The sequence below is a fragment of the Falco peregrinus genome, chromosome Z (assembly GCF_023634155.1).
Source record: "Falco peregrinus isolate bFalPer1 chromosome Z, bFalPer1.pri, whole genome shotgun sequence".
NCBI classification, from domain to species: domain Eukaryota; kingdom Metazoa; phylum Chordata; class Aves; order Falconiformes; family Falconidae; genus Falco; species Falco peregrinus.
The window spans coordinates 1,578,169-1,596,623 of NC_073739.1; the positions used below are offsets into that span (position 1 = coordinate 1,578,169).

Consider the following 18,455-nt stretch of genomic DNA (forward strand, 5'->3'; position numbering starts at 1 on the left):
AAAGCAATGTCAGTCTATCTAGTCTTTTTAATATTTGTATTTTTTTGCTTGTTTGTCAGATGTTTTCTGCTAGCGTTCTATGAAATAAAAATCTTAATATAATTTCCAAATGCACAGTTAGATTTGGGTTTTTGGTTGTTTTTTTTTTTTAATTTGCTCTGTTTTACTAAATTATGTGCAGTTCACTACTGGTGCTGAGCTGGGAAACTCATCTTTGCACATACAAAGGGATAGAACAATGTTGAACTAATGACATGAATTCAGAAACACAGAACTGTTGTCTGTATTTCAAAGGGCACAACAGTGTATTACAAACACACAAATCTTAGTAATTCTGTTCCTTTTGTTCTTCAAATTGCATAGTGTGTCACCTCAGCTGTCTTTTCTTATTTCAGACCTGATCCTGCACTGTGCTCAATTACATATAGTCAGGTACAGCTGGGTTGTCCTACTGGATCTCTTTGAACTGCTAGGGAAACAGGCTGTAGCCACTCTGGTAAAACTTTGCAGGTCTAGTGCAGAAGATCATGACAGGCAAGTAGCCCTCCCATGAGTGTGCTAGCAAAGCTGCTCTTTGGACCAGTACAGTGGACAAACAGATATATACCTGATCAAACCCAGTTATACTGCTGAAGGAAAAGTTTTGCAATACTGTATCTTCTACGCTAGGGACTTTCAACAACTCATCACTTCTCTGACCTTCACAGATATTCCAGAAAAAAGAACCCTGCAGTCCAGATACAGCTTAAGGGTTTGTGGAATTGGGATCTAGTTTGCAAGCTCTCTGTAGTGGGCAAAAATCAGGTTTCTTCAGCAGTTCTAAACATAGTCAACCCCCGACTCTTTACTGGAATTTCTGTGCATCACATGAATAGGGAACAATATACAATAATGCCATTTATTTTTAGACTTTGAAAAGACATTCTCTCTCCGCATGCATGTGTGCGAAACTCCTCACTAAGAATCACATATACACATCTGGGAACAGATTTTTCATTGTGCAGTTTTTCAACTTGGAAATACAGCTTTGCAGTGTTCCTAGATTTTAACTCGGCTGCACTCCGCAAACTAATGTACCAGTATTGTTAAATGCACACAATTATCTGTAGCTAATTAATTGACTGGTACATCTTTTTAGTAGACTAATATATTCAAATGACTTTGTAATTTCATTAAGAATAATTTGCTCTTCTGATCTAAAATGCTAAATGGTGATGTTATTTGCAATGTTCACTATAAAGATGCAAATACAGGAGTATTGAAATAAAAGGAACAAAACAGAAATATGGCCTAAATATTCCATTTTTCCTGGAAAACTATGCCCTGAATGCTTTAACTTGCAAGTGTAAGAAGTAAGAAGGTACAGATCAAAATAATGTTATTCATATTCAAATGGCTTTATTGCTATCTGCAAGATTTTCATTTACTGTCCAGCCAAGTAAGTGGGGGTGGGAAAGGGAGAGGGGAGAAGGAGGGTGAGTAACCTTTAAAATGCCCTTAGAGAATCATTTGTCAAGGGTTAGCCCTCCTCTTCAGTTCCTCCATCAGAGTTTGTGGTCTGTAAGGTAGCAACTCTTAACTGGCACCTTCGAAGGTCAGGTTTAATTGTGATTCACCTCACAAAAGGTTTGTAGCGAGACTAGCTATTTCTCATGCATAAACTACAAAATCTCTGTTTTCCACAAGCCTCTGTCAACAGCTATTATTTCTGAAAATTTCAATACGACAAATCATGTTTGACATCTATTACCTCTGAGTTTTTACAGTACTTGGTTTGCTGATATTTTCCTTCTCCTTTTAAACCTAAATGTGACTCTCACTAGGTAAAATTTATGAAATGAAAACAGGTAAATATTGTGGACAATATTATGGCAAAAATCTGAAACAATCCCTTTGAAGCCAATGAAATGACACACCAGGGTAAGGTCAGTGCATTCTAATGTTACTAAAACAAGCTGTTTATCCAACCTCTAAAGAAAAATCTGTTGTTATCAGTACAACTACTGGCTACAAATCAAAACTATATGAATAATTAATGGAGAAGTCATTTAATTATTAAAGTTAAAAGGCAAAAAAACATTACTAACATCCCTGCAGTGAATTAGGTCACTTGGTATGTAAGGAGAATTCAAAATGAAACTCAAGTGTTGCTTACAAAGAAGCTTTGTACAGCGTCCAAGAACAAGGAGGGAGAAAAACAACAGCTTAATTTCAGGGGAAGAGAAATTAAATGAGTTTATCTCTAGGCCACAGTAAGAAGCAGCACTAGACAGTGTCACAAAACTACTTATATAGTTATTACCTGAAGATGTCAGAGCCCTTTAAACTGCTAAAAATATTACAACCCATAGTATGTGGGACTCTGAAAAGTTGTGACTTGATGATGATTATACATCCATTCTGTGTGCACACCAACAACACAGGATCTGTTTCTTTTGATCCTTCTTCTCTGACTTATTCTTTCTTCTAGCATAAGGAACTGCAGACTAAGATTTAGAAGGCTGTTCATTTTTGGATATCAATTGATACAGGGTCAATATCAGTTTTATCCTGACTTAACAACTATGCTTTTAAAACACTGCACCAACTATGGGGAGGCCAAGTTTCTATTCCTATGTCCAATGCTGACTTTCTGCAGAGATTCTCAGGAGGATAACAGCTTCTTTTGCCTTAGGGTGTGCATGTGTAACAGAAGAATAATATTTGACTCCCACAGTGGTGTGGGGTACTGTGGGAACTGTACCACATAAATAGTTCAAAAGCCTCCTTCAATCCGAGAAGGAAGAAGTCACAAAGGCTTGGGTCTGTTTTTTTCATAAAATAAATCCCTGTGATATAATATTAAAATTACATCCATTTACAACCATATGCAAAGACTATGATGTAGAAAAGTACCTTGCTGAAATACTTGCCACTGCTTCCATCCAAGCCATGATCTGGCCACCAAAAGTGTTTCCATGATGGTTAGCATGAGGAGGCTGGACAAGCTCAATACTCTGTACATAAGTAAGGTCAGTTGAAACTGCACCTTCCTCTTCAAAGATAACTGAAATACGGCAGCAATGTATTAATGAATAATTTCAACTAGTAACTGACAACCAAGAAGAAAATACCCCTGTTACTAAAGTGTGCAATTTTCTCCAGGCACAACAAAAAGAACAAAGAAAGAAAGATGCAGAAGACCTCTGTTCTTTGCAAGGGAAGCAAGAGGCTGAAGATTTGCTCTGCTTTCCAAAAGACGTTAAGAAGTGGGGAATGGTGCACCCCACAGTCGATCACAGCAGAGTGATCCTTCTCAGCTCTCACTATATCCTTTAAAGCTGTGTCAGAAGCAGTTACGGTGAAACCTGGCTCGCTGTGAATGCAAGCAGCCAGCAGCGTCAGCACATGCTTGTGATTATTCATGGTTGTTGCTATGCATGACCTCTAACTGATGCTGTCATAGCAGTTTATCACTTATTTAAATGCCTTTCATAGACTTTGACTACCACGCGTGATAGGCATCTGTGCAAATGTGTCTAATTAAGGTTAGAGTATGACACGATTATTTCATAATCTCTTACAAATCTTGTGATTACCAGAGACAATATAGAACACACAAAAGAGAGAAATATGGGATCTGAATCAGTAACCACCTTCCACTATCTGAGCATTTCCAATTCCACTTTCAAATGTTTAGCCACACGTCCTCACGCTAATCCCCGTTTTTTCAGTTCTACTTTGCAAGAACAGATTTAAGCATGAGATGACAGCAGTCATTTTCAAAGTGGGCATCTGCACTAGAAGCTACTTGACCTGAATTGTACTTTTGACTTTTGCCATAATTAACTAACTTTATGATTATATATATATCTATGTGGGCACATTTGACTAACTCGCACTTTGGACCTACTTAAGTTTTTGCGTAAGATTCATTCAGGAGACAAACTTCCCTTTCTGGATATGATTTCTACCTATTTTGTTAACTGGCAGAATTTACATGCACTATTTTCTTCTCTCTTTCCCCTATTTTGCTTGTTTCACCTCTTTAAGGAGGTGAATCAGTGCTAACAATGATATCCTTTGAGGAAGTTTCCAGACAAGGCAGTGGAAACAAAAGTCATCAACCTCTGATTTGTCTTTCGTGGTATTAAGCTGTCTCCTGTGGGACAGTTACCATGAAGACAAATAATTTGTTTGCTTGTAGCAAACAAGTCTCTTCCGTTCTACACAGTCTTATAAAATTGTTAAGACTAGAATTTATATTTACAACAGGTTTAATCTTTCTTCAGTAAACCCACATAACGTCTGTTGTTTATATACGGAGTTACGGCTCAGATCTTCCAAATACCAGCATATTTCTTAACTGTTGTGAATAATTTCTTTTGCAGGGGAACACAGAAACTTTTGAGCACAACTGTCTTTAAGAACAAGGTAAGTATCAGAAATAAAGAAAAACCTGTTTCCCCTCTCAGTTATTCTGATTTGGTCATGAGGAGCTTAAATCTTTTTTTACCTGTTTTGACCTCCACGTAATGAAGTTTCTTCTGCTTGTTGGGAATGATCTCACAGCGTAAGCATAGTTCTTAGCACTTTCTTGCAAAGACACAGCCATAAACCTGAGTGAATTTTATCCTTCTATCTACATTGCAACTAGTGTCATAGGATTTTATTATAGTGCTGCAAAGTTCTGTGTAAACTGTTAAACCTTACACATACAACCTGCATGAAGGCCTGCATTTCACATCTATTTAATGCATGCTTGGCCTTCAATCCTGCATTTTTAAATCTGGAATTTCTAAAAGACAAAGAAATACCACTCTATTAGAATACCTCCCTTACATACCCTCAAGAATCTGGCACACACTTCTCTACGTGATACCACAATCCCAAGGAGCTCTACTCAGATCTTTTGTCTGCTTTCTTCCTCCCTTCCAGATGCCCCTAAGTAATTTTTTTCATCTTCTATGCTGACAACAGTAATCACCTTCCTTATTACTCTCCCGCATTAGGTTCTGAAAGAGCTGTTCATAGCCCAGTCGGATTCTTCTTCTCTCAATAGCCAGGGTGTGCTCCAACTGGTCTTCCGTAGACAGAAGCTTTACAGGATCTAATTCAATCTATGTAAATGAAAAAAAAAAAAAAAAGGTTCTGAATGCCATAATCATAACAAAGTGCACTTTGAACTTAAAATGGCATCAGCGTTTTCTACAACCTTTTGCTATCAACTAAGATGACAAGTTCTATTAATACACACAAGTGCAGAGTTAAAAGTGCAAGAGATTCTGCATTATCCTTTCAGAATCATTTGTTAAAATTCAATGACAAAGTGCTTTTAGCTTCCAAATACAAACATCCATGACAGCACACACAATTTAAGGCAGTTCTCATTTAAAGAAGAAAAAGGGGGGAAAAAAGAAAAAAAAAAAAAAAGGAGGTCTTAATACGAAGCCTTGAGTATTGAATTTTTCTATCAGAAAAATAATCCAGTTGTGCTGATCAGTGGTGCAGTCTACAGGAAATCATTTCCCAGAGCCCACTCCTCCTCCCAACACAAATAGTCCACTCTGGCTTTCACAATTCACTCCATAGTCACACAGCCTATTCATCTATCTGAGGACCAGTTTTCAAGAAGCACTGGTTTTCTGTGGGTGAGGAGGAACACATGAACACTCAGCGCTTGGTGCAGCTTCAGACTGTAGATTTACACCCAAAATGCTACTTGAGCCCAGACACGCACCCTTCTCTTGCCCAGATCAGACCTTCTTCTCCCCTAAGTGCAAATTCCCATGTACGTCAGTTCAATGACAAACTGACTCCATACCTGTATTGGCTTAAGAATATTATTACATTTAGATAAATACTGCAGAGGTGCCACAGAACAGTCACTTGTGTGATTTGTCTACACGGTCTGGCCTCAGAAACCTTAAAATAATGCAGAAGCCCTACAAACAGACAAATTCAACATTCTACATCCTGCAGTGGTTGCTGCTAATATTTTTCAATCTTTGAGTCTTCACTTAAACCCTCTTGCAGTTTCCTCGCTTCCTTTCTGGCCCTTCTCAAGAGCTTCCTTTTTTCAGAAGGCCCAGCCAAAAGATTAAAATGGGGAGTACGTACTCTGGCTCTCTACACAACTTTAGCAACAGTTCAGAAAAGTGGATTTGGAAAATGTTCTTTAATTTCTCCAGGACTTTAATTTGTGATGGAATTTGAACTGAAGCCTCAGACTCCCTCTGGGGCATTCCTGCCTTAAGCCTGATTTTAGTTAATCATCACCAATTTAATCCTGAATTAACCTCCCTGGAAATGTGGGCAAAAGGTAACTAGGTTGATGCCATGAATATGATATCAAACAATAACTTATACTATATTAGTGCTTTCAGGTTAATCAATTTAGTCACTAAACTTTCACAGACAAGCCAGACTTTAATTTTGGTAAAACTGTTCTGATTTGTTTCTTCTGCAAACTGTAGTATATCATTGCAGAAAAGAAAGGAGAAATTATTGGATGTATTAATTGCTCATGGGATGACTGTTCTCTGCCAATCTGCAGTGGATGTTAAAAGGGCAGATGCATTGTCATAACACATTGAATGAAACAGGAAACTCATATACATGATTTTAGTCACTCATGTTCAACACTGTAGAATATTACATAAAAACTTTATTAAGAGGATCTGAGGAATATTTTGCCTTTCTTGTATGAGAAGTTGAAAAGAACTGTGCCTGTTTGGCACAGCAGTGTTTAGGCTAACAGTACCGTGACTGATTTCTAAATGCCTCCAGGGAGCCAAACACTGGGGAGAAGAAATAAAATTGGCATGAAAACTAATTAACATAAATGGCAAAGAATTAATTTAGATGGGAAGCTAGCTTAAAAATAATGTCTTCTATCTGAATAGTGATGTCTGAATAACCTCCTCAAAAGGGGAAATGAAGGATAAAGAAGCCCCACACCAATATGCTTGCAGATTTCAAAGTATATAGGTCAGTTTCCGAAAAGGAGAGAGACAGTGCAGACTCACAGGGATCTCTCTCCTAGTGCTTGCTTCTGACAATATTGCAGCCCTTACAAAGACACCAGTTCTATTACTAGCAAATGTGCAAGAGAAAGTAGAAACAATAAAAAAAGCCTAACAATTTCAGAGCAGAGATATGGGGGAAAAAAATAGCTCGATGAAGTCTGGACTTCATGCCGTTTTCCTATTACTGAGCAGAGTAGACAGGTATGAACATTTTCATGTGTTTCACAAGGAGAAAAGTTGGATTATTTCAAAGAAACTCAGTCCCAGTAACTTCAAGCACAGAAGAAAACAGAAAGAATACCTTTCCAGCACCCAGTGGTTTGGCTACGTATGTTGCATATGCCACACTCGCAATTTTTTCAACATTAGTCAAAATGTCCTGTACTATAACCTTGATGCCAACCTACAAGGAAGGAGGCAGTGGAGGAAGAAGACAAAAAAAGGTATTTACATCGTCAGCTGAGTTGAAAGAAAATGGTGCAGTATTTATAAAATTAATCACATCCAATCTTTTAAACCTAGAAGAAAAAAGGTAGGAATCCTACTCCGCTATCACTAATATATCTCTGACCACAAAAGAACATCACAAGATTTGCTGAGCTCTGAAAAGCTTTTTAGTACAACTGTGTATGTCTGTCTAGCATCACTTGTAAGGTAAAATAAAAAATTGGAAAGACACTTAGATTTAGGTTTATGGATATCTCTTTCCATTTACTTGTGTGCCGTTTGGAGTTCCCATCTGAACGTTTCTAAGATCTGTGTCAGCGAAAAGTCTGTATAAAGGTGTAAAACACAGTGGAACACTTGAAGGTGAAACACTGTATTTGATCCTGGGAAACAAGCCTGACGTGCATCAAAGCTTCTGATTTTTTTTAATTTTTTCTACTTTTTAGAACCTTTTGGAATACTTTCTCTGTGAGATACATCACTCCGACTAGTACTAATGAGAATTGGACTTGGGTGCAATGCAGAGAAAAGTACCTTTAAGGCTCAAATCTGATTTCAAGTGAATGGGCAATGCATTGCATACTTGTTACAATATGAAGAGTAAGAATATGCATACACCTAAGATAAATATTTTGGTATCAGAAGTTTCAAAAATACTTAGAACTCCACCTATTCAGTGGACCCAAGCTCTGATCTAAGACTGCTTAGAGGCCAATAGCTTTGGACTGGATCAACACCACTCCTGTCCATTACACCTGCCAGAGATTTTAAGTCTTCAGTGTCCAGGTTCTAATTTGACATGGATGATTTTACAGGAAACATGCAACTATAACAGTTATTATGAAACCAGAATTTCATTAGGCAGTGTCATTGTTCAGATAGCTGCACAAAGCTCCTTCTGAAGCAAATAAGACTGGACCCATGTTGCATTCCTCCACTCCTCCCACCTCTCTCCTAATTTAAATATTGTTAGGAATAAGAGTGATGATCTCTTACCTCCATGCTGGTTTTGAATGCTCTGTTCACCTTTGCTTTGATGGTAATAATTTGTCCAACCCTGTCAAGACAACAGCATCGTATGGTATATAATCATGCAGCTTAATAAAGGCTTGAACCTGCTCCTCCAGGTATTCCTGATAGTAGTGAAGCAAATCTCATTAATCAGTCTGTCTTCCAAACTGTACTAAAAATGAACTGTAAAAGCTTTGGCTCTGTTATTCATCAGCCAGACTTCAATCACGCTCAATAGTGATTTTAGTCACTCAGAAAACTGCATAAGCTTAATACTAGCATTCCCTCCTCTTGCTGGTGTCTGTATGACATCAAGTGTGCTCCAGGCCCCAGGTCCTCCAAGAAATTTTGGCCTAGATTCTGCTTTAGCTCAAAGGCGTATCTTGCTGGGAATTACACTAAATCACTGAGTATATCTAGCTGCAAAACCACACAATATATACTCCATGTGCCTTCTCCAGCATACAGATACATGCATATCAGGAAATAACCCCAGGACAAAACCTGCTCTTTAACATCTTTGAAGGATGGGGAAAGAGTTCACATTCCAAGCTTTGGCCAAGAACAGGGCTGCAGCACATCACTTCTGTCCTAATAGCATACCTATGAACAACTACTCTTCCCCATTTACCTACACAGAATACCTAAACACAGTTATTTCTTTTTACCTACACAGCATCAACTTTAAATGAGAAAATAAATTCTTTCTTTCTGGAATTTCTAAAGTACCTGCATATATTAAATAAAATACATATATTGTTAACAAGAGTAACCCTTGTTTTCAAACCCCTAATGCTTTAACACACAGAAATGCTGAAAGGGTGGAAAGAGGGCTGTTTCCCCTACAGTTGTCTTACTGAGCAGAGCAGTAAAAGGACACGATGTGCATGGTAAGTCAGAACCACAGCCAAAACAACTGGGCATCCAGCCACTACCTTCAGGGAATTTAAAACTGACTTACAGCTGCTAAAGATCAGTCCCAGAGCAGGCAAAGTACAGCTAGCTACATCTGAGACCGCAAAATATACCTCAGACCACTTGAGCACCTGTGAAACAGGCATTTACAGCTCAGGATTTGGCAGAGTTATGATCCCAGTTTATTAAAAAAAAAATCTTTACCATTTATTCCTAATTTAATTAATAGAGTTTTGACACTTAAAGGTAAGGCTTTTCTTAAATTGCTTCTCAATGCCAGAACTTCAAATAAATTGTTACCAAACACTAGAATGGAGAAGAGGAAACCTGTTTCTTTACAGTATCAGACAGGAACCACCAACTACACAAAAACTTTCTCTTTTCTTGTTCACATTCAAGAACACAAGTGGAAGCTTTTGAGTAGACAGAGGAGAAAAATGTTAGAGGAGAGAATTAAGACCACCTGCAGATACACAGCCCTCATTAGCTTTTGAAGAACGTATTCAGAAGTCTTTCCATCATCCATTGCAAAGAAAAAGCACAATCAATGTAATAGTTCTAAACTGCACAGCTAAGAGAACCACCAGCTCATTTACAAAGAGGAGAACATGTTCAGAGCAGTACACAATTATTTATCTTTAAGTTTGGAAAAGAAGTTAACATTATGGTCTCATAAAAAGGCTTTAGAAAGCTTAGAGACAGAACTAAGTATTCTGAAACACCTCTGAAGACTCTCTTATCTGTCATAAAACTCCCAAGAGGATTACAGTAACATGGCAGTAGAGGTAATGACAAATACAAGGTGAAAAAAGACAGAATATATTCACTAGATAAACTGTATGATTGAACACAACACATGCTGATAGTGATTGCAAGGCTTTCCTCAAAAGAAGGAGAGTTCAGAGACTCTACAGATGTTTGCAGAGGACGTCATGGTCTCTGTCAAGAACATCGTGATGCCAGACTGTCCATGAGGTCCCAGCAGAGGCTGCAGAGGTCTCAATCTCAGGCTTACTGGCAGGGTGCTATTCTTGCGTACAAAGATTGTTCATTTCACCTTTGTCAGTGACGCTGTCCTGGTGACCTCTCTTCCTCTGTGTGAGAACATTGCATAAGAGAGGTTGAGAGAGGTAAATTTGGGTCTGTCCACCTTTGAGGAAACTGCAGGGTGGGAACACAACAAAGCTGGATGTGATCTCACTCAGCCTGAGATGCCAGGACGGCAATAAGGTGGGCTTGGACTTCACAGACATCAGATACTTTGACTGATTGGCTTGTGCTCCAAGCAGTCTATACAGCTGCACTCACATTTCATTGTAGAAAAGTGTCCTCCAGGGTCCGTGGCCATATCAGAAAATAAAGGTGTCAGAACTGAGATGGTCAGACAGTATGATGGGGAAATGTCTTCTGATATACTTTCAGGAGCTGCTTCAAAATTACGTGCTTTACATTGTATCATATATTCTGACTTTGGACAAACTGATTTATTTAAGCCAAGAGAGCTGATCAGCTTGGGTATTTAAATAGATACCTAAGGGCAGAAGCCACAGAACACCACGCTTCCACTCGTAACTGGCAGAAAGCTTTTGAAATATATCAGAATGAACCGAGTATGATTCAAACTAACAAAATTTAAATAAATGTTATTTAAAATTGGATGTTCTTACTACCACTGAACTGCTGCATATTAAAAGAGAAGGAAGAGGGATTTATTTGTTATCATGACATAAAACTGAGTTTTGCCATACACAGATTTGTGGAAATTTCCATGTCAACTGAAAAGAAATATGCATAGAAGAGTTAATCCTTACAGAACATTTTATAACCTGAGTTAGGTAAATGAAACCTTACAGCAGGCAACTTACATCTTTTTAATGTACTACAGTGAGATACAAGAGCTTTCTTATTTAAGCAAGATGTTTGTATATTCAACAAGATCTGGAAAAATTTAGAAAATTACACAGTGAGCTACAAACAGGTTGTTAAAGATGACCGGAGGCTGAAAAATAATTACTGAAAACACTTCACGGTTACTAGGTTTGTACCCTAAATCCTTGTTAAAAATGAAACACTGGCACCACAAGTAGAAGGAGAACTAGAGACATATTTGGAAACAAATTTGGAAGGAAAAGTATTTTCATTGTATTCTAGAGGCTCTGTTCTGCTCTCAGAAAACAAAAGAGAAAATCGCTCTGAAGCTACTGAAGTCTGAAATATTATGCCTGAAAGAAAAACATTACCCTGATTTCACTTGTAGGACTCTCTGATTACAGTTTTCACAGACAGGATTTTCTCCTAAGGACAAAATTAAAAACACGTAATAACTGCAGGCAGGACAAACACTTCAAAACTAATTTTGTAAAAGAGACCAAGAAATTCTTTTGAGTTCTAGATTCAGTACGACTGTGTTCACTTCTTTGTTACTGGTTATAGCTCTCATCCTAATGGTCACTACTCTACAAATTTGCTGTTCAGAAGTGCAAGCAGATGCTTATTTTACACTTGTGTACTACAAAGTTTTAAACTGACATCAGCTGTACACCCAACAGCCAATGTTGCTTGGTTCACAGTCAAGACAACTGCATGCGCATTGGCCTCTGTAACCAGGTCCATCTTACCTAAGCACTCATTAATTTCCCCATTGCAAGGTGTAAAACCACACAAAATCTACAAAGTAATGCCTCTAAGTTTCTGTAAATACACGGTTTAGGAATAAATGTGCTATTTCCTCTTACATTGTCTTTTATCCCTTGAAAGATAATGAAAAATGGTTATAAGAAAAGTTAAGTCCTGTATGATTTTGTAGAGTCAGTCAGCATTTGGTGATCACCAATGCAAATCACTTCTGTTTTGGTACAAGAACTCATTTTTCTAGAAGAGCTGAAAGAGAAAGATGGTAAAATATAAACCCAAAGAGCACTTGCAATAATAGAAAAACACAATAACTGTTATAGGTATGTAGTCCTTATTTAACAGAGATAAGTAATGGCCTGCAGCATTCACTTTTAACTAGAGCCAAAGGTCACTGGCTCATCAGTTTCTCACCTGGCGTCTAGGTTGCCAAGTCAAAGTAACTACAGTTTATTTTTGACCTGTGAATTTGATCTGTTTTCTAGGTGGGTCACGCTATCACAGATAGAAAAGAGCAATTCTGAGACTTAACTCTGTGACCCTGGGGTTTATTGGCCTGCTATCTCAGGTTTTATAATGCCTCAGTTTATCTCTGCCAAATAAGAATCTCTAGAATGTAAACACTTGACTGTTAGCTGGTTTTGTACCTGGCAGCCTCTTCAAACTGTATGTCATCCATAGACGCTGTCACGCAAGACACACCAGCATGTTTCTCAGCTTCAAAAGAGACACATGGGCACACAATTACCACATTGCATTTTCCGCAAGCTATTCACCTATATACTTGTGCAGAGGCAGAAATGAAACACAGTAGATCCCAGTTCCTCTTTTGATCACCCTAATGCAAGTCTGCAGTGGACCCCTTAGAAAAAAAGAATCTAAGTAAGATTAAAGTTAGTATTTACCATGAAATAAGGGTAACATCAGGAGATGAGACTAGATGACAATAATGATCCTGCTCGGTTTGAAAAGCTCTGTTTAAGGTCTTTCTCTAAAAATGAACATTCTGGTAAGAGAGCACTAACAAGCGTGTTGCAGGACAAAAGGAGTCACAGTGTTAAGAAGTCTACAGAAATCTCTGCCATCTCCCTCAAAACAGGCTGTTGTGAGTATCAGCTATGTTAAACCAGTGTAGAAGTTTCATGTCAGTTGAGGATTCTCAGACGTGAGAGAAAGATTTACTGGCTTATTAGCATGGTCCCGGCAGTGGAAAGCAGGTAAATACATGTCCTCAGCACTGTACTAAAACACAGGACTTAAATAAAAACAAATACAAACAAGATTTAACAAGTAAAACCCAAGTATTTACTTATTGTAAAACATTTGTAACAGAATTTTAACAATGTTCCTCATCTCCCCCTTTGTCTCCCTATCGTTTATGAAAAATAACGCACCCTATTAGTACTAATTATGAAAGTTAATCTGGAGAAAGTAATCATCTTTACTATTAATAATTAATAGTCCAATAGTTATCTTTTTAAAGCAAGTTATCGTGATTTATTATTTATTTGACCGTAGAACCAGGAATTCCAAGTCAAAGGCCACCACCACACTAGGAGCTGTTTAAACACAGTGAGCCCCTGCTCCCAAAAATTTCCTGAGTGACAGAGGCAAAAAACAGGACTAGCAGGAAACCTAGAACACAGCCCTGTGCAGCAGGGAGGAGTTCTCACTCCCAAGCAGCCCAGTGTTTTTAGTGAGCATCACAAGAAAAAACTTGAAGGAGTTAGAGGATGGTGCAGGAGTTGTATCAGTATCTGAGGAGCTCCCTTTGAAAATATGAAGGTAAAACACATGAAGGCACTTATCAGAAACAGCAAACTGTGATGAAAGGGAAGAGGTCACTGACAAGTAAGAGGCTGGAGTCACCACTGTGATAGATAATGCAAAGTGATGAGTAAGATGGTGGTAGTCATAAATAGCCTCAAAAGCGAGGAAGCAGCTAGCCAGGTGGATTACACCTAAAGCAGCAGGATATGAAATGAGGAAGGTGCAAAGCCTTGGCAGTTGCAATGGTACCAGCTGGCACTAATGTGGGAGAAAGACGGCAAAGCCAAAGAAATCCCTGTCTGGTATTTTGAGTTTGCTGTGACACAAAAAGCAAAGCGAGGAAAGATGTTAAAAAACCTTTGTGTGCAGCAGGATTAGCCCTGTGTCATGAATGACTGCTGCTGCTCTAAACCTAACCAGGTAAAAGCAACCATGAAAGTGACCTCCAGTAGCAGATTCGCAGCTGATGAAGATCATCACAGCTTAACCAAAGTCCAGGGACCAAAGACAAACCATTGTAGCAACAGGGTTCTGCCGCTTCAGAGCACGGACTCGAGTTCAAGGGTTGCAGAGATCAGTTCAGGGTCTCTTGACAAAAAGCAGTGTTAAGGGGTAAATCACTGACCGGCTGAAATCAAATGAGTCCTTTGTGCTAAAGTAAGTCTTAAAAAAAATGTGATCATACTGGGAAGTTGCTACATGCTAGGTAGTTTCTGGGTTATTGTGTGGGGCAAGTTCTGCAGCATCCCAACTCTTTCTATATAGGAAGAGTGGGTTACGTAAAGCTGCACTGAGCGCAGCATGCGCCTACGCAGTAAGCGCACCACGGTCACCATGTTGCATGGAGACGCCATCCAGACATGAGTTCCCCAAATATACCCGCTATTCTCTGCAAGGCTCATTATGGACTGCTAATGTATGCAGCTGTACTTGGAAACGGAGTTCACCGACAGCAGAGATGGCAGAGCCTTGGGTTTTCTTAGGGCTTTAGATGAAGCTTCTGCTTTCAGAAGTTCGCTGAGGAGATTTTAAAAAGTTTTCCAAGCTGCGTGACACCAGACACAGGGTAGCTCTGCACGCTGCTGGGGTTTGTGGTCGTTGGTTGGTTTTTTTCCCCACCCATGCGCCAATATTCTTAAATTAGTACTCTTCTTTCTTCCAGTATTTCTGTCTCCCATCACTTTTTCCCCTTCCCTGCCCTCTTTTTTAAATTCTCCTCATCCTAACCGCCCGCGCCACCCCCCTCTTCGCTCACCGGAGAGACGCCGCCCCCAGCCCCGGGGCTGCCCCGGGGTGAGCCCCCGCACCTCGCACGCTGCCCCGGCTGCGCCTTCCCGCCAGCCGCCCCCTCCCCCGGCTCCCCAGGGCAAAATGTCGCCTCCTCCTCGCCCCTCACAGGAAATACGGGGACAGGGCCACCGCTTTTCGGGAAAGGAGAGGCTGCCGGGCACAGCCGGCGAGTTCAAGGCGCGTTTCTGAGGGGACCGGGGGTAGGGGGCACAGGGCGGTGGAGGCGCCTCTGCCGCCCTGAGGCGACGCTCCCCCGCCCGCCGCCGCCCCCTGCCCCGCCGCCGCCCCGCTACCTGCCAGGCAGGCGGTGGCGTCCATCCACTTGAGGAGCTGCCCGGCGCTCAGCTCCCCGCGCTGGTTGGCGTGGGCCGGGAAGACGGTCTGGCACATGCAGACATCGCCGCCCGCCGCCGCCCCGCGCCGCGCCATGGCGCCGCCAGTGCGGGGGGCAGCGGCGGTCGAGGCTCCCGCGGGCACGGAGAGGCAGCGCCGCCCGGCCCGGCCTGCCCGCTGCCTACCGAGCCGGGGCGGGCCGGTCCCGCCCCATCGCCCGGGGCTGGGGTGGGGAATCGCCGCCTCTGGCGGCGGGAAGGAGCCGCCGGGCTGAGGGGAGAGGGGCCCGGGGCGCGGGGCGGGCAGGGTGGCTGCGGGCCGTGGCTGCCCCGCTCCCGCCCCCGCGGCTGCTGCCCCGGGACCTGCGGCCGCCTCGGGGCCCGGCCTCAGCCGCCACGCTGGCGCGGCCACTGCGAACCTGTGCCGGTGCCACTGACGGGGTTTGGTGTGTGCATTCCCACTGAAATATTTATAATCTGGCTCACTTTTTTCCTTTTTCTTCTTTCCTTTCTTTCTTTCGTTTTGAAGTCTTGCTCTCTCGTGTTGTCACCAACGTGACAGCCCGACAGATGGGCCCCCAGGGAAGACACACTCCAGTCTCCAGAGGCTGGTGAGCCCCGTAGGAAGTTGCCACGGCCTGGTGAGCCACTGTCACTGAGGGTACGGACCTTTTGACACCTACCTGGGTGGCCGCAGCCCCAGTCACGTATTCCCTCAGGAGTTCTTAACTGGAGACCTCACAGAGGGCTCTTCCTCTTGCCTCCCCCTCCTCACATGGCTTGCAAGGTCCTGCCGGACATTGCTGCTCTGCATACTGTGAATATACAGGCACTGCTGAGGACGCGTAGAGCAACTGATTTTGAATCAGTCAGTGTGGTGGGGTGTCCCCCCCTCCCCTGGGCTGCCCTGTGGTCTCGGGAAGCCCTGTGAGGGCTCAGCCCTCTGCACCCAGTCAGGCCGCACCAGCAGCTCTTGCACAGCCCAGGTGGGGAGCGGCACTGGCCGCACCAGGAGCTCCTGTCGCCTGGCCAAGGTGGGCAACGGCAGCGGGAACCATCAGTCACCCCCCGACGGCCTTGGAACGCTCCTGACCTGAATCGTAGCCCGAGTGGAATGGTACCGTTGTTACTGGAACTTTGAAAAATTACTGACCCAGATTGCGGCCAGAATGGAAATTTATGGATGACTACAGCCTACCATGTTGCCATACCTATCTTAGTGTCTGTGTGAACTGATTTATCTACCCTATGGCAAGTATAGGGTGAATGTTGCCATCTTGAATCCGTAATTAAGTCATGGTTGTGACTGTAGTAAATCCTATTGACTCACTTTGTAAATTTTAGTGATTAAGTGCCGCTAAAATCTTGTGATCCACTTTAGATACAAACCCTTGACCAAGTCTGCCACTAGGACTGGATCTAGCCACACCTAAACTCTATCAGGAGTTTAAAAAGCAAGGGGGTCTGCTCTGAACCTCATGACTCAACAGGAGGGTCTCTGACCCATTTGCATCTTCTTTGGTCTGTCTAAATCATTCTTGCTCAATTCTAACTCCTACTTTCCTTTGTAAGTTTCATCCATGTAGTAAGTGATAAGGTGAACCTTGTCAACAAACTTTTGTTAGGTCACACTTTTAAAAATCCATATTGAAAGTATTCTGCGAATAATTTTGTTGATGATTCTGCAAGTGACCTAAACCACCCATTCGCAACAGTCAGGAAGGTCAATCCATGCTCACTGGTTGCACTTGTCAGCTGTTGAAGCAGGGCTGGTGGTGGAGGAAACGTTGCTTCAACGTAGCAAGAGTATGCAACCTCTAAATGGTCTTTAAGGATAGACCATAAAACTTGACGCTGTGCTGTCCCCCACTCCAGGGTGTTGTAAATAACATGGTTTTCAAGAGAGCAGGAGCAGCAAGATTCTTTTCTGTAGGCTTTCCTCTTTATACTCTAGCTACAGCATGTTACCCACTATTACAATGACAGTTTTCACATGTTTATTAAAAACATGCATAAATTAATTTATATCATGAATAGTCACTCATTTAAACATTGTTAAAGATTCAGCTTTAACTCGTAACAACCAGGAAATTTTGAATTTTAAGCATCCTGACTCACCAAGCTAGCGTTTCTCAGTGCAGCAGGGATTTTCTTCCCATGTGGTCTGTTACTATCATTGCACTATAGCAAGATCTCTGTTTCGTCACCTACTCTTAGCAAGCAACAGGATGGCTGTACCATTACACTTGTTCCATTCCAGAGGATGCTGGCTCTGAAAATCAGCATGTTGTGCTATTCCCTAGATTCATTTCTATTCTGGTTTGTACTGATTTCTCTTTCCTTCTTTGACTGGTTTCTCTGAAGGGAAGAAACAGACTCTCTTGGAAGTGGCAGCGGCATCCCAGAGTCTTGCTACCTGAACAGGATTTGTAAACAGTGTGCAGCCAGTATTTTCTCCTTCCTTGTTTGCTCAATCCAGACGACAAAATCTCAGGTATCTCCTTCTTACACCATGTATCCTAGATCTTAGAAGGAACAGTCTTTAAACAGAACTGAACATTTTTCCACTTAAAAAAATAAAATAAAATATATATATATATTTAATTTTGTGTTTTGCCTAAGCCAGTAGTTTGTTAATTTGTTTTCAGGTTTACTTTGTCACACTTGTTGACCAGGATTTCTCCAAGATAATGCTTACTTGGTTTTTCTTCACAGGTAGTTTTCACCTCCATTAAATATAGTCCATTGATCAGGTGTTTGGCCCATAACACAGTTTTCTGCTGTGAGATTAAGAGCTACAAAGCTGTTAGTATCACAGAGAAGTAAAAGTAAAATCTAAATCTGCTCACATCTAAAACTTTCTTAAGAATGTGGAAGATCACATGCTTGGGGTGAGTGGTCAGCAGACCTCTCTTAGGGTGCATGCAGGAGTTGTAGGGAAACAGAAGAGGCGAGTTCTCTCATCTCCGTTAGGGAAAGGGTAAGCTGGTATTTGAAATACACACCTCAGAGATGTACATACCTCCTGATTTCAAAGGGAAGGATGTTAATT

At 41.3% G+C, this 18,455-nt stretch overlaps 1 protein-coding gene across 2 annotated transcripts in view; it reads right to left on the bottom strand.

The window, feature by feature from the left end:
* ACOT12 (acyl-CoA thioesterase 12) overlaps positions 1 to 15,615 on the bottom strand; it is a 31,379-nt gene extending 15,764 nt beyond the window's left edge. Inside the window, exons 1-6 of one of the 2 annotated variants that reach the window (XM_055791386.1) lie at positions 15,365 to 15,614; positions 12,659 to 12,728; positions 8,451 to 8,511; positions 7,309 to 7,410; positions 4,967 to 5,099; positions 2,896 to 3,046 (exon numbers count right to left, since the gene is read on the bottom strand). In XM_055791386.1, coding sequence (XP_055647361.1) covers positions 2,896 to 3,046; positions 4,967 to 5,099; positions 7,309 to 7,410; positions 8,451 to 8,511; positions 12,659 to 12,728; positions 15,365 to 15,500 — 653 coding nt within the window. In that variant the 5' untranslated portion in view covers positions 15,501 to 15,614. Of the gene's footprint in view, positions 1 to 2,895; positions 3,047 to 4,966; positions 5,100 to 7,308; positions 7,411 to 8,450; positions 8,512 to 12,658; positions 12,729 to 15,364 lie in introns of both variants that reach the window. The other variant, XM_055791387.1, reaches the window with a different exon arrangement.
* Positions 15,616 to 18,455: the final 2,840 nt, after the last annotated feature.